The 16894-nt window shown below is 47.4% G+C and overlaps 1 protein-coding gene across 1 annotated transcript in view; it reads left to right on the plus strand.

Annotated features, from left to right (window-relative positions):
• The first annotated feature begins 10051 nt into the window (after nucleotides 1–10051).
• LOC142209114 (uncharacterized) overlaps nucleotides 10052–16894 on the plus strand; it is a 35331-nt gene continuing 28488 nt past the window's right edge. Inside the window, exons 1-2 of the mRNA XM_075278054.1 lie at nucleotides 10052–10069; nucleotides 11877–12126. Of these exons, the coding sequence (XP_075134155.1) occupies nucleotides 10052–10069; nucleotides 11877–12126 (268 nt within the window). The remainder of the gene's footprint in view (nucleotides 10070–11876; nucleotides 12127–16894) is intronic.

The following is a 16894-nucleotide window of genomic DNA, read 5'->3' on the forward strand; positions in this document are numbered from 1 at the left end:
TCCGTACTTTCTCAGGAATTATCTGGCAGAAAGGTTTTCAATAATAAATGCCGCCTCACAAAATAAAAACTTGTTCCTTATTGCTCCAAACAGAATCTTGTTGCGACTTCAGTGTGTTGGTGGCTTTCATCATCTAGTTAGGGCTCAGTTAATTTATCGACCTGTCTAGTGACAGATGTGACTACATTTGCCTTCTGTGAATAATCTGTCACATTACTGCCGGTGGCTTTCACACTGGCTAAACTTGTCACCACTTTTTCTACACCTCCGTATGTCGTAGAGAATACGACTTTTTTTTTTTCTCATTTCCACTTTAAAAAAAAAACTTGCATTTTTATAGACAAGTCTAAATTCTTGGCAAGTACATAGCCACACTTTTAACTCTATTTTTACAAACCGTTATTCACTGTACAATCGGTCAATAAATGGGTCACCCAGTGGACCACACTGCTGCAAAAAGGTTGTGTTTCTTTACTACACGAGGCAGATAGACCCAAATATTAAAAGGTGGGGTGTCCTGCACAGGTGCAGAATACTGATGCAGTCACTCACAGCCCTGGTGCTCGTGCATGTACGTAAATAGGTGCTGAGCAGTCCATCTGATCTAAAAAGAATGAGTGGTGCTAATAGAGCGTTAACCAGGGCCATACATTGATATTACCATGTGACGGACACCTTATATTAGCCATAGCTGTTTGCATATGAAATCCTAGCATCCACCCTCCTCATGGGCCCTTTTGCTTACTGCAACAAACCATTACTTTATCTGACACTGGGTAAATGGAGCCTCTTTTTCAGGGATATCATTTATTGTATGTCCTTTTCAGTTAATTGTTGGTGAGGGATTGTAACATGCCTGGTGTTAAGTGGTTCCCCAAACTGTGGATTATAGCCCCCAAGGAGGATATGCAAAGTCAGTACCTCCTCCATGTCCACCACAGCACCTCCAACATGGGATGCCGGGCAGAGCTAGGCAGACTCCCCCTATGGCTCACCATCCAGAAGAGGGTGCTAACATTCTGGACTCACATACAGGGCAGCAGTCCTGGCTCTTACCACCACCAAGCCTGGCTGAGCCACAGAGCCCCGAGAAAAACTGATGCCCCCCAACCAAGCATCAGCCACCTGCCAAGCCAAAACCCCCAACATGCCATGAACAAGGCTCAAATAAAAGGAGTAATTGAGAGAGACAGAGAGTGGTACATCGAGGAATGGAGAAGCGCAATAAATAACTCCAAGAAACTCACCGTGTACCAGTCATTGCAAAGAGACTACACCATGGCCACCTACCTGGAGAGAATACGCCACCCCAAACACAGACAGACCCTTAGTCGGTATAGACTGAGCGCCCACAACCTGGAGATGGAGACGGGGCGACACAGGCAGACGTACAAGCCACGGGAGAACAAACTGTGCCAGCACTGTGATCAGGGGGCCCTAGAAGACGAGACACACTTTCTGCTACACTGCACCAAATACTCAGCTGTGAGGGCCGTCTACTACCAAAGACTCTGCCCACATCCCAGACTTCATATCTGCAGATGAGAAGAGGAAACTCTACATCCTACTGGGAGAAGAAGAGGCCACTGTGGAGATCGCTGCCCAATACGTGTCCATCTGTCACCAAATAAGAGGAAGATGAGACTCCACGGATTGTTATACCCCAAACCACCCGCCCCACTTCCCCATATAGTGGCCACCAACTAAGAGGAAGATGAGACTCCGCGGACTGTTATACCCAAATCAACCACCCCACCCCACCCCATACCCACCATTCCTGACCCCGACTCCAACTCCCCCCCCCACACACTTTACTAGCTTTGGTAATGCCAAACATCTATTCGGACGTGCCAATAAAGCCTATTTGATTTGATTTGGTTGTGAGGCATCAGTGGTAATTGGGCTGTGCAGCTCCGAGCTACAGTTCCAATATGGCTACTGATAAAGATCAGCAGCTGTAGCGGAGCAATGCACAGCTTTCGGTGGTGGGTTCAGGGGATGGCTGTGTGTTGAGTGATTTTGATGGAATAACAAATTTACACTGTTACACAAGCTGTACACTGACTACTTTACATTGTATCAAAGTGTCATATCTTCAGTGTTATCCCATGAAAATATATCCTATTAATATTATAAAGGTGAATGTTTGTGAGTTTGGATGTTCGGATGTTTGTTCCTCAATCACAGCCAAACGGCTGAATGGATTTGGGTGACATTTCACACACACCTACATATTTCCCAGGAAGGTGCAATAGGCTACTTTAAAAGTGGGTCACTCACCCCAAATCGCCACCGTCACCCTCCAAACACCCCTCCGGGCTCGGCAATAGAAGCTGGCATTCTGCCAGCGCTGGTCTCTGCACGCTCCTCCTATTGGTGCATGGCAGATGTGGGCGGGCTATAGAGCCAGGGCTGCGGCACCATAGGTTGAGGACTCAATGTGGGCGTGCCGAATTGGCAGTGACACAAAGAACAACATGGCGGCCGCCCACAAGGTCCTGGAGCCGCATCTATGCCAGGCTGCCACACACAGGAGGAGGCTTCTGCACCCGACCCAACAGATACAGGTCAGTGCAGCGGAGGAGGGGTGTCCTGGGCGGGGGGTTGTCCCCCAGTCGGTGTCCCCAGGTCCCTAGCTTCATTACCCCCCCCCCCCCCCCTACAGCGAACCCCGTGTTGTAACACTCACCGTGCTCTCCTCCGCTCCTGTCTGCATACACTTCTCCTGCTGCCTGTCTGTCCTGTATGAATCACAGTAAGCCCTGGTGTGGTTGCTAGGACGCCGGAGCTCTGCTACATAATCTGCTACATACTCGACACAGCCAGCTGCACGAGAAGTCTATGCAGGCAGCCAGCACACACAGGAGCAGATAGAGACAAAGTTGAGTGCTACTACACGTGGGTTACTGGTGATGGTGGTGGGGGTTCATGAAGCTGGGGGGACATGAGATGGGGGGGTGACTGGGGGTAGTGATGGGGGGTCCATGAAGCTGGGGGCAGAGATGGGGGGACATGAGACTGGGGGGGGCACAGATGGGGGGAAGAAACTGGGGGCAGAGATGGGGGAGCATGAAGCTGGAGGCAGAGATGGGGGGACATCAGACTGGGGGGCAGACATAGGGGGGGAGAAACTGTGGCCAGAGAAGGGGGGGCAAGAAACTGGGGGCAGATGAAGTGAGCCGGGGGCAGAGAAGGGGGGACATGAAGCTGGGGGCAGAGATGGGGGGGGGGAGAAACTGGGAGCAGAGATGGGGGGGGGGGGCATGAAGCTAGGGGAAGAGATGGGGAGACAAGATACTGGGGGCACCGATAGGGGGACAAGAAATATAAGCGGTTCGGCGCCACCGCCAACCCGTAGACGAAGTCGCGGGTAACTGCTAGTAATGAAATAATTACAAAAATGTGAGGTGTGTGCTCACATTTGTGAGATACTGTAGATATATAATGTCTTGTTACATCTTTTTCGTCCACGCACTGCTTTTTTTTTTTTTTTTTTCATATATTAAATATAGAATTAAATAAAATTGTCCTTAAAGCTAAATGACTCCACAAATGAAGAAATTAAAGGAGTTATCTGGTTTCTAGCATTGATGGCCTATCCTTAGGATAACACTGACAACAAGCATTAGGGTTTGCATAGACCCCTGACTAGTGGAGATGAGCGAGTAGTATTCGATCGAATCCCTCCCCTGCATAGTTATTGGTGTAATCGGCCGAATACCACGTGGTAAACGCAGTAAAAATTTGATGCCCCTCCCACCTTCCCTGGCACTTTTTTTTACATCAATAACTATGCAGGGGAGGTATTCGATCGAATACTACTCACTCATCTCTACTGACTAGTGATCCAGTGACTGCGGATGAGGATAGGATGTATTGCACCACTTTATTGTACAGAACTCTAGGAAAGCTGGATGGAAGCAAACAGTCTGTTCTAATCTGGATTTTAAGAGACTTATAAAAACAGAGGACGAGGCCACAGCTGTGTTTTTGGGCAACGTTTAGCTTTGGCTATAAACTGGCAGATATATTTTGTAACATATCAGCTTTGCCTTTCGGGACTGTATGGGAGCTGGGTGATAAGCTATATCACATTGGTAAAATAAACCCTGCAGTCTTGCCCAAATGAAGGGAGAGGCGTGAGAGAGTAGAAACCACCATATAGGTCTTTACAGGAAATGTGAACTGAAGAATCGTCATTCCTAGAATTCACCAGCAGTTTTCTGTTATTCTTGTTCGTTTGTTCGGTTTAATTTATTGCAAACTTGTAAAATCATTCAGTGAATGTAGGGCAAGTTCAGGTGCCGTCTGCAGCATGAAGCCTGTGTCCTATCATTTGTGTGAATGGCAGTAGTAAAACGTCCCATTAATTGTGTTACTTTTTAATAGATACGTCTGCAAGTTGGTAAAGTTCATATTACAGAACTAAGCAACTCCCAGGATATAGTCAGCAGCTTATACTGATGAACAGAGGGAACGTGGAAGCTGCTGCAACGCTCATGGGATCACTGTGACAGCTCTTCTATTGTCAGGAGCCACAGACCACAGGGTGCTATAGACACTGCAGATAGTCTCAGGGGCTTCTGGGATGTTCATAACCTGCAAATGTGAAAAGTACTCAATGGATGAGATGAAGAAATGGAAATCAAGTTTTAGGGGTTACTTAGTACAATCCCTGTGTATATGAATTATTATTTATGTAATTGAATTGGGATTCCTTCATTTTAAGCAATTTGAATTGTTTAAAATAAAAATACTTATCCGGAATATATGGCTGCCATAAGATGCTAAATGATAGTTCTAGTCAATCATTTCCATTGGCACCACATAGTCACAACTATGTGATACCATACTATGCCATGCCCTGTTGGCACAGCCACCAATTATACACAATTTATTCACGTGTTTGTGTATATATATATTTGCATGAGCTGAGTTGTAATGCAGGACACAACCTATGGACAGACGTGACACTGTTTTCGAATATCAGCCATGTTTTTATAATTGTGTACAAGGGGCTCTAGCGTGTGCTGCTTATCACACAATACATTGCAGTCTAGAATGCCCTTATAACAGGTTTTCTATCTAAATAGAAGTGTCATCAGTTTTAGAGTTGTGCTGAATCCGCTTTATATTACGCCCCCTCCTGCACTATAGAAACTTCCACCTACTCAATCTATGCCCTTTTCACGGCTGACATAGAATGGCTCCATGTCTATGTCTCATGTTTGGCTTCATATTGCATAATATAGAGGAGTCCCTAACACCACCCTTTAAAACAGGGGTGGGCAATTAATTTTCCCATGTGGCCACATGAGAAATTGTAACGGTTCTAGACGGCCATGTGCGTCGTGGCAAATTTAGCTCCACCCACTTCCCCACTGACTCCGCCCATTCTCAATCATTTTACCCATGTGCCCTACAAAGTAAAATCCTCCTACAGTCACCCTAACATTATACACCCCACATTATAACGTTTCCCTCCAAATGTCCCACAGTATTAAGTCCCTCTCCTGGTGCCCCAGTATAAACTAGCAGAAACTAGAAGGGACATTAAACTGGGGCAGCTGGAGGGGGACATGTCCCCCTCCAGCTACCCCCCATGATTTAATATCCTCCTCCAGCTGCCCCAGTTTAATGTCCCCCCTCCATGTGCATTCAGTGTAACTGCCCCCCTACATCTGTCCCTAGTTCCCCCTCTTGCTCACACATGCTGTCTCTTCTCTCTTTATCATTCAGCAGCATTCATTGCCGACAGCTTGCATCAAGCACACAGTCCCGTGTGGCTCCGCCCACTAATGAGTCATAGCCCATCCTGGTGATAGGCTGTGATGACATCATCACAGGTCTTTGAACATCTGCCCCCTAGTAGTTTAATGTACCCCCTCCATGTGCATTCAGTGTAACTGCCCCCCTACATCTGCTCCTAGTTCCCCCCTCTTGCTCACACATGCTGTCTCTTCTCTCTTTATCATTCAGCAGCCTCCATTGCTGGCAGCTTGCATCAAGCAGAGTCCCATGTGGCTCCGCCCACTAACGAGTCATAGCCTATCCTGGTGATAGGCAGTGATGATATAATCACAGGTCCTTGAACAAACTTCCACTAGCTATGAGGGGATGTGGCCCGCGGTCTGCTTTAAAATAACCAGTGATCTCCTGTAACCAGGAGCTTGGGTGTTGAGTGGACTAGGAGTTCAAGGCTAAGGCCCCATGTAGAGGGCTGCAGGAAAAACTGTGGGGGAAAACACATTGCGTTTTTTTTTCCGCAGCACTTTTTACAGAAAGTATGAAGCATTTACCTCTGCAGACTTTCCGCTTCATTTATGCCTATAGGGAAACCGCCAGCATTTCCGTAGATATCAACATGTGATTTCCAAAACTGAAACGAAGTTGTTTTGGAAATCACAGAGTTTTCCGCAATATGTGAATAGGATTTGCTAGAATCCCATCCGCTTTGCAGGGACTGTAAAATGCCAGTTTTTTTCTGCATCCAAACCTTGGCGTTTACACCATGCGGGGCCCCGGCCTAAAGGTCAAAGTTACCTTCTCTGCATCCTTCCATATAATGTCTGTGCTCCAGGAATTGTGTGACAGCTACCATTTCCAGCCATGTTAGCATTTATTGGCCTGCTTTATATGTCACCCAGTCTTCCCCCTCCATTACTGGGGTCTCCTAATAGTTAACACTGTCTGACTAGTATTGAGTGCTTATTCTCCATCATGTGTCAGACTGAGCTAGAGCATAATAGTTTATATAGGGTGTGAAGGGCCTCCTGTGGATGCTATAGCTTCTCCTCAGCAGCATGCAGGACATTCAGATGCTGTAGTTTCAGTGCACACTATGTTTTTAGATCACATGATTGACATCAGGGTGGTGTTAAATTGCAGAATCCCTGAGATATGCCATCAGTATGTGACCAGTATAGCTGAGCGTCTCCAGTCATCAGAAGCAGGGGATACCACCTCTGTCAATGCCCTATATTTAATATTATTCTGTATTTTCACTTTGACTGTATCACAGTTTATATATTCTGTCTGTTGGGAATTGGACCGTGTGGAGTGCAGGGGTTAACCATGGGGAGGTGCAGATACACACTTCTACTGTAAATACTGTACAGGAATCTGCACCCACTCAGTTTCCTTTTCCTAGACAGTGGTTGATGTCATAGCCGCAGCTGATCACTGAACTCTCACTCATTTCCAGCACAACCATATAAACAACCAGTTCTTGTGAAACTACTACTCCCAACATGCGCTGATATCTGCAGGACAGCGGGGGATACAGGAAACCATATACTTAATGGTCATCAACTGGGAAAACACAACCAGAAAGCACCATTATAAGAAGCCTCAGTGGAGAGCAATGACATACTGTAGCATGCCATCTGTACAATACTATTATCACTATCACTTTTTATGGGTCAATACTAGGCACCCTATACCACCTGGTTAGTATATATGTTACTTGGGCTGAGGAGTTGGAATTGGGGCCAGTTTAGGATGAAGTCGGAGTTGGAAAGTGCAAACTATAGGACAATATGGTGTGCATAAATGTTGGCAAATTGTAAATTGTGTTCAAGATTGATTATGGATAATAAATCTATTTTGTATTACATGCCAGAGCCTCTTTATTTATTCATATATATTTCTTCATACTCCTCTGTGTCCTCCGGATGCAGATGAGTTGATACTGGGACAGGACCCAGAATCTGGGATTGTCCTGCTGAATCCAGGACGGATGGGAGATATATATAAGCCTATGGGCGAATTCAGACACCCATGTGTAGTTCAGGTTTTACGGTCCTTGTGTGTCGGCTACATTTCCTGGATCAGTACAGGGGTGTAACTATCGTAGAGGCAGCGGAGGCGGCTGCCACAGGGCCCGGGCCATTAGGGGGCCTGGTGACACCCGCTACCGCTGCGGTTTTTTTTAAATAGGCCATTACGGGCCCTATTCACTTGCCGATCCTGGCTGGGCCGGGATCGGTAAGTGACACCGCGGGCCCCACAAAGACTATCATTATACTCGGGGGTCTGCAAAGATAATGATAATGATTGGCGGACCGGAGAGGTAAGGGAACATAACAAACTGTTACTTACCTCTCCACGATCCTGCCAGGCCTCCGTCCTACTTTGTCTGACGTCTCTGACGTCACATGAACCCGGCATGCTTCCCAGGTCATGTGACGTCCGACGTCATTAAAGAAGGACATGAGCGGCGGTCAACAGCATAGGAGCTGGGGGACAGGTAAGCAACAGTGTTTTTTTTTAATGCTTTTATTCCCCGGGTCTCCGATTATTATACTCTGGGGTCTGAAAAGACCCCAGAGTATAATAATTGTTTATGGGCGTCCACAGTGGGACATAATACTGTGTGCAGGGGCCACTATGGGGGATAATACTGTGTGCAGGGGCCACTATGGGGGATAATACTGTGTGCAGGGGCCACTATTGGGGTTAATACTGTGTGCAGGGGCCACAATTGGGGTTAATACTGTGTGCAGGGGACAATATTGGGGTTAATACTGTGTTCAGGGGCCACTATTGGGGTTAATACTGTGTGCAGGGGACACTATTGGGGATAATACTGTGTGCAGGGGACAGTAAGGGACATAATACTGTGTGCAGGGGACACTATTGGGGATAATACTGTGTGCAGGAGACACTATTGGGGATAATACTGTTTGCAGGGGACACTATTGGGGATAATACTGTGTGCAGGGGCCACTATGGGACATAATACTGTGTGCAGGGGCCACTATGGGGCATAATACTGTGTGCAGGGGCCAGTAAGGGACATAATACTGTGTGCAGGGGCCAGTAAGGGACATAATACTGTGTGCAGGGGCCACTATGGGGGATAATACTGTGTTCAGGGGCCACTATGGGACATAATACTGTGTGCAGGGGCCACTATGGGCCATAATACTGTGTGCAGGGGCCAGTAAGGGACATAATACTGTGTGCAGGGGCCAGTAAGGGACATAATACTGTGTGCAGGGGCCACTATGGGGGATAATACTGTGTGCAGGGGCCACTATGGGGGATAATACTGTGTGCAGGGGCCAGTAAGGGACATAATACTGTGTGCAGGGCTTACTAAGTGACATAATAGAGCGCGGAGGAGGGGGTCGGTCGAGGTCTTCGGCGTCAGTTGGGATGGTATGGGGGGGGGGCCATGTCAAAGGTTCGCCACAGGGCCCCGCCATTCCAAGTTACGCCACTGGATCAGTAATAGATTATTATGATGCATTGAGTTTCATTCCACTGAGCAATGTTTGTCTGAGAAATGTGACTCTCAAATGGACCATAGTACATAGACCACACACAGCATCTGAATTCACCGTTAAGTGACATGCACGCGACCGAGTGCGTGCTGCCAGCCATAAATGATCGGTACATGTCATCCATGTAGCACCCATGAGCACTATCTGCAAAATGGACAGGAATAGACTGTGTCTCGAGTTTTGCTCATGGCTCACAACCCCATACACTGGACCATGAAAATACACGGTGGTGTGTATGGAGCCATAGCAATTAATGGATCAGCATGCTAGCTATGAAAAATACGGCTAGCACACTGACTGTGCACACAGTTGTGTGCATTAGGCCTTGCATTGACTGTGATTAACAATAATTAGGCAGATTCATACCTGCCAACTCTCCCAGGAGACCAGGGCTGGGATGCAGCCAACTGACCCAGTGTTAGGGCCCGTTCACACGGAGTATTTTGGCAAAATACACGTGTAAAAAATACACGTGTAAAAATAAGACTCCCATTGACTTCAATGACATTTTTTTACACGTGTAAAAAACACGTCAAAATACACATCAAAATACATGTGTAAAATGTCATTGAAGTCAATGGGAGTCTTATTTTTACACGTGTATTTTTTACATGAGTATTTTGCCAAAATACACGCGCGTTTACTCCGTTTGAATGGGCCCTTAAAAATATTGCTCATTTGCATAATGGGGAGAAAATGATCCCTCAGCCCCTCCTGCTCCAGATGTATATGACATGTCACATCAGCGCAGAGAGAGAGAGAGCATGGTTGGGGAAAGAGAGGTAAGTACTGAGCTATATATAACTGGCCATTGTAATGGGGACACTGATGGTGGAAGAGATGGAGGTCACTTTTATTGTGTAGGGGAAACTGATGGAATCCATTATATTATACGTGGACACTGATGCGACCATTGCCCCTACGCCCAACCAGCAGCACAACTGGGGGTATTTCTGCCCCTGTGAGCTGTTAGGACAGGTGGAACTTTTAATTAACTAACAGCTTTAACCCCCTATAAGAGGCCGCAAGACCTCCTCCCCCCTGTGTTTTTTTTCTTTCCTAGGCGGACAGGACAGGTGGCGGGGGGGGAAGAGAGGTGTTGCAACCTCTTAGAGGAGGGCACCTCTCCCTCCGATTTTCAATTGTAGAATTCCTACAAGACGGCCTAGAGAGGGGGCTATTGTAGCGCCCCACAGAGTGTGTCACTACAAATGTCATCTTATGTGATCTATACTGTGTACTGTGAAGGTATAGTGAGATCCAGTCAACCTGTTAGCATACACAAAGTTCCACAGACACTGTCCCTTTAGGAAAAGGGGTGGAGCTACAGACTGGAAGAGGGTCTCTTTTTCAGTTCCAGATCAGAGAGGGCAGGAGTGTGCAAGAGAAAGAGCAGGTGTGTGGAGGTGCAGTGTGTGCTGCAGCCTCATGGTGTGATAGAACAGCACAGGAGGCCGGAGACCTGCAGAGGTGAGATGAGACCTCACAGGCACGGAGCTGCAGTGATAGGACCATCAATTCCTAACTAGTGTGAGAAACACTTAGAAAATTGAGAAACTCACTGGACCGAGGCCTAGTGAATGCAAGATTCCTGAAGGCTCAGTAACATACAGAGTTGGGGTGAGTGTATCCAGCATCCCAAAGAACTCGCGTTACCTGCTGTCCAGAAGAGGTATCTACCCAGTTGCAATTAACCTTTGAGCTCCTGGAACCCAGGACCAGAGGAAACCTATTAGAGAGTTTGAGCAGCAGTGGAAGGCTGAATCATACAAGTGGTAAAAGGGGAGACTGGCATCTCACTATACTGAAGCAAGGTGAATCCTCCTGTAACATCTGTTATCTCCTGCTGACTACAGAAGTAAACTGTAAGTGTTTGGTTAACCCCTGTCTGGACTGTATTCTTTCATCGCTCCTCTGTTACTCCTCCTGGAAATCATCCCTTTCTCACCTATATCATCTGGCCCTGGGACCTGCCCTGGTTGGGGAGGGTATAACATCTGGCACTGCATCACCACCTATTCCCAGAGGCCCTATCTACAGTGCCCGGCTTCACCTCAAGCCGAAACCCCAACTGGCGTCACGACAAACTTTTATTTTTCTTTATTTTTCTTTAATCCATTTTTGCTTAAAACTCCCCTTTTTCAAGGCGCTGCCGCCCCCGGTGTCGGGCCTGCTCGCACCGTGAATCTACATAGGCCGAGCCGGGGCGACTCACTATCACCAGCCACCCTGAAGGTTCAAGTTTCAGCTCTGTCCGCTGTCCTGGAGACTCGGCTATCACAAGATCCTCTAATCAAGCAATTCCTAAGAGGGGCCGCCAGGCTCCGCCCCCAGGTACAACCTCCAGTCCCCCGGTGGGACCTGGCTGCCGTTCTACAGGGGCTCTGCGCTACCCCTTTTGAACCTTTATCTGAGGTGGATTGGAAGTACCTAGCATACAAGATTACCTTTCCGTTGGCAATAACCTCCGCCAAAAGGGTTGGAGAACTACAGGCCTTAGCGGCCTCAGAACCCTTTATAACCTTCTTCCCGGACAGAGTACAGCTGAGGTTTGTCCCAGGATTCTTGCCAAAGGTACCTTCACTTCAGAATATCAACCAGGTAATTTCTTTACCGGCCTTCTTTCCCTACCCCACTTCCGAGTGGGAAGAGAAGATGCACAAGCTGGACTTGGTCAGAGCACTGCGGATCTACCTGGACCGCACAGCCTCCTTCCGGAGATCAGAAAATCTGCTGATCAATGTGTTTGGCCACAATAGAGGTGTCAAAGCATCGAAGGTGACTGTCAAAATGGATCAAGGAGGCCATCACCTGCTCCCTGCGTGCTCAAGACCTTCCGGTACCTGAGTTTGTCCGTGCCCACGCCACCAGAGCGGTGGCAACATCCTTGGCAGTTAGACGTTCCCTTTCCTTGGAACTGATATGTGCCGCTGCTTCCTGGAGTTCACAGCTGACCTTCGCCAGGCACTACAGGCTGGATTGGCGTGCGGCGGATTCCACAGCGTTTGGACAGTCTGTCTTGGCATCAGCCTGCCAGGATCACCCACCCTAGGGTAATAGCGATACTTGCTAAATCTCCAGTTGTGCTGCTGTTGGGATCTCCCTCCGAGATCCTTGTCATTGTATATATTGTATTTGTATACTTTGGTACTAACACAGGGGGGAGGAGGTCTTGCGGCCTCTTATAGGGGGTTAAAGCTGTTAGTTAATTAAAAGTTCCACCTGTCCTAACAGCTCACAGGGGCAGAAATACCCCCAGTTGTGCTGCTGTTTGGGCTAAGGGAAAACAGATTATCATTCATAATCTTCCATTATATTATATGGGGACACTGATGGGGCCATTATACTGTATGGGGCCAATACTCTGTGTGGGAGCATTGATGGAGTAGTTAAACTGTGTGAAAAATTAATGGGGACTATTAAAGGGGTTGTCGACCTTTCTAATATTAATGGTCTATAGTAAGAATAGCCCAACAATATTATTTTTGTGGGAATCTGACAACAAGGACCCTACAGAGCAGCTGCTCCACACAGTGGCATTACTAGGAATGGCGGGGCCCTGTGGTGAACTTTTAACATGCCGCCCCCCCCCCCCCTGCATTCCTGCACACAGTACTGTGCCCCATAGTGGCCCCTGCAAACAGTATTATGCCACATAGTGGCCCCTGCACTTAGTATTTTTCCCCCATTGTGGACTACCCATTGTTAGGATCACATCTTCCATCTTGTATTCTGTCAGCCATTTTGTAAGCTTTTTCTTATATAAGCTTCATAAGGATGTCAGTTTAGAGTCTAAGAGACCCTTTTAGGGGATAAGGCGTGTGGAATGTTAATGGCTGGGTTATAACTCCTTATCTGTTGTAAGGGTCTCATCTTTGAGGGTGTGTGTAGAATAACCTGTTGACCGTCAGACCAGCATGTGATCATTATCTCTCTTGCTGTGATATACATCTAGAATTAGTGTAAGATATTGGTTTACACATAAATATTTTAAGTATACACAACTAAATATAGGGCAAAAATTGGCAAAGCAATATAAATAGAACACTATGCTAAAAAAGCGAAGCCACGGTAGTGGCGAAACGCGCGTCGGGGCGCGTTCACTACATGAAGGTCCACCCATAGGTAATTTACTACTTGGTATCATGTTATTTCACAGAATATTTGCACTTTAAAAAACTATATGTTATATATGCACTTTAGAAACTATGGATGTTTCACATATCCTTATATATATGTAATGTAAGTGTCATTTATTCCTCATCAACCATTAGTATTCCATCTTGGGCCTTCATTGTTCTGTTTGGTTGTATCACCCCATTCATTATTTCTGTCTTATATATGTTTTAAAATGTATTTAAATAAAGCTTTATATATTTTTTGCTAAACATTTTCTGTGGCAGTGCTCTTTTTTAGCATAGTGTTCTACATAAATATTTTAGATTCCATGAGAAAGGTCATCCCAGGTTGGAGTGTAATAATAAGATGCAGACCTTATCCAATAGTCATGTGCCACAGCTTATGTTATAACCAATCATGTCAAGTCCAACCTGCTTTTGTCTGTATAAATATTGACTCCCTGTAACAATAAATCAGAATTACACTTGATACACCACGAGCAGTGTGTGACTGTGTGTGAATTCTCCAGGCCTGTTAATTAATTAATTAATTTGGAGCTCTGCAACATACTCTGTGACAAGGACCCATTGATGTCCCCAACACCATGAACCATGAACCATTATTATACTCTGGAGTATAATAATTGGAGACCCAGGGAAGGATACAAACATAAAAAACACTGTTACTTACCTCTCCCTGGCTCCAGCGCACTCCCTGGTGATGTCGGCCATCTTCAATAATGGAAGAGATGTCAATTGAGTCAGAGCTTGCTTTGCAACAGATAAGGATGCAGGCCCTGGCCCATGTAACCTCTGTGACGTCACCAAATAGGGCTGAAAGCCTGAGGAAGCCAGGAGAGGTAAGTGACAGTGTTTTTTATGTTTCTTTAACCCTCCTTGTCCTCTGACCGTTATACTTGGGGGGTCTGAAAAGCAGTGGCGGATCCAGGGTTTGCGGGGCCCTGGGCAATTGACTTTGGCGGGGCCCTACTTACTGGGGGTCTTCGCACTTCTAACCTGTACTTTCCAACTGTTGAAGACTAGAAAGAGGGAACAAAAGTGGGCGGGGCCTAATTTACTGCGACACGCCGCCACAAATTATGCCCCGCCCACTTTTATGTTGACTCCACCCATTCTCATTCAATTTTCATGTGATTCCACACAGTATAATCCTCCTACAGTCACCCGTAAATTATATCTCCCCCCATTTTCATATACACCCTTCATCTACCCCTAGTTTCATGTCCCCCCTCTATCTCTGTCCCCAGTTTCATGCCATTCTCCCCCTTTATCTGCCCACAGTTTCATTTCCCCCCCGTCTCTGCCCCAGTGTCATGCCGTTCTCCCCCCTTCATCTGCCCCAGTGTCATGCCGTTCTCCCCCTCTTCATTTGCCCCAGTGTCATGCCATTCTCCCCCCTTCATCTGCCCCAGTGTCATGCCATTCCCCCCCTTCATCTGCCCCAGTGTCATGCCATCCCCCCTGTCACGGGATGGTTAGAGTCTATACTATAGGCAATGTGTAATATATATTTCATGTGGAATGTATTCTCTAACCTGTTGTAAACATCAGTGTGTAGTTGGCTGATTCGGGTCTAGTGTGTTAGCACATTGTATGCAAATACCTCTAACTAGTGAGGACCAGTGAGGACAATGGGTGGAGATAATCTGATCAGTGTCTCCAAGAAGATGTTGGATGGTGCATTGTCCATAGTAGACAGGGAGTCTGCTCTCCTTGGTATAGGTGAGGGGGGAAGGATCTGTGACTCAGCCCTTCCCACCCACAGATAGAGGAAGTAACAGTCTTAGTATATAGTTGTAGCTTGCAGTTAGTATGTGTTAGCCGGCCTGTGCACAGCTCTGCAGAGAGCCAGGACTTAGTTACAGGACCAAGGAACCAAAGCTATCATTGGATTGTGACTTCTGTGGACTTATTGTTATTACGGTTGATGTGACCGCCGCCGGCTACTAACTTTGTGGATTACAATAAATTGCTGTTGTCTCCCGACCTCTTGCGTCCCTGTTGATTCGAGATATTTTCCGGAGGAAGGACGTATACTTTTGCTCCGTTACAACTGGTGGCAGCGGTGGGATCAACAGCGGACAGCGAGATGGACTACAGCAGCCCAGCGATTAATGGAGCCACAACCTCAGAATACAGGAACTGGACTATGGCAAGTCTACAAGTAAGGGCCCGGGAACTAAACCTGAGTTATCAGGGAAGAACGAAAGAGCAACTGATCGAGGCACTGGAGGAGATGACCCTGCAAAGCGACCATGAGGAGGGCTGCCCCCAGGAGACTGGAGAGATACGGGAGTGGCAGGTACAGACCCAAAAGAGCAGATGGGTTGTTTTGTATGAGGAGGAATTGGCAGTGCTGGGGCTAGAAGCAACTGCAGAGCAAAGGAGTAGAGCGTTACAGAGGGCTCAGGAAACGGAGAAGGAGGAACAGAGAATGGCGCATGAAAAGGAAAGAATGGCGCATGAAATGCGAATGGCTGAGATAACTACGCGGAATTATAATCAAACGTCGACCCCCAGCCCAACAGTGAGAGAACCACCATATGTCTCCCATAAACACTTCAAGACCTTTGATGAAGCGGCTGGGGATGTTGATGGATATTTTCAGGACTTCGAACACCAGTGCCGCCTGATGGAAGTCCCAGAGAAGGATTGGGTCCGGTATCTGGTGGGGCACCTACGAGATGGGGCTGCGGAAGCTCTCAGAGCCATGGACCCTAGTGATCAGCGGGACTATGAGGCCATTAAAAGAGCGGTGCAGAAGTATTATGCAGTCACTCCAGAGACCTACCGAGTTCAGTTCCGCTCTTTGTCTTACAATGGGGGAAGCTCCTTCCACATGTTCGCCCACAAGTTGAAGCAAGCATGCAAGCGCTGGCTAGAAGGAGAGGAGGCTGTCACAGTCGATAAGATCCTCCAAGTCATACTTAAGGAACAGTTCTTTTCCCAGTGCCCCGCTGAGATCCGTGAGTGGGTGCTGGAACGGAACCCAGCCACAGTGGAGCAAGCTGCTTCCCTTGCAGATGAGGGCCTGACCATCAAGCCGCAGTGGAAGAGGTTGTTTGCAGAGGAGCGGAAAACTACCACAGTCCGCCAGACACCCTTCAGCCAGCCACCCACCTTTTGTGTCCGGCCTCAGGATTACAATTCCCCCTCTACCCCTGCCCCAGCCCATCGGCCTCCAGCTATGAACAACCCTGTCCCTAGACAACGACCTACTGGAAGAATGCTAGAGCGCAGATGTTTTGGGTGCGGGCGGCCTGGACATTTGCAAGCTAGTTGCCCTGTTAACATGGGGGCACGGGCCACCGTGGCATCCCGGCCTATTCACTACCTGGGAACCACTCCTAGGACAGAAAGTTTGGCCCCATTTCCAGATGACTCCATGAATGACACATCTGTTCCACCTCCAGGGGTCTATGGGATTCAGCCTTCCGCCACACATCCCGCAAACCTTCAGAGGAAGCA

Source organism: Leptodactylus fuscus, chromosome 6 (assembly GCF_031893055.1).
Source record: "Leptodactylus fuscus isolate aLepFus1 chromosome 6, aLepFus1.hap2, whole genome shotgun sequence".
In the NCBI taxonomy this organism is placed as follows: domain Eukaryota; kingdom Metazoa; phylum Chordata; class Amphibia; order Anura; family Leptodactylidae; genus Leptodactylus; species Leptodactylus fuscus.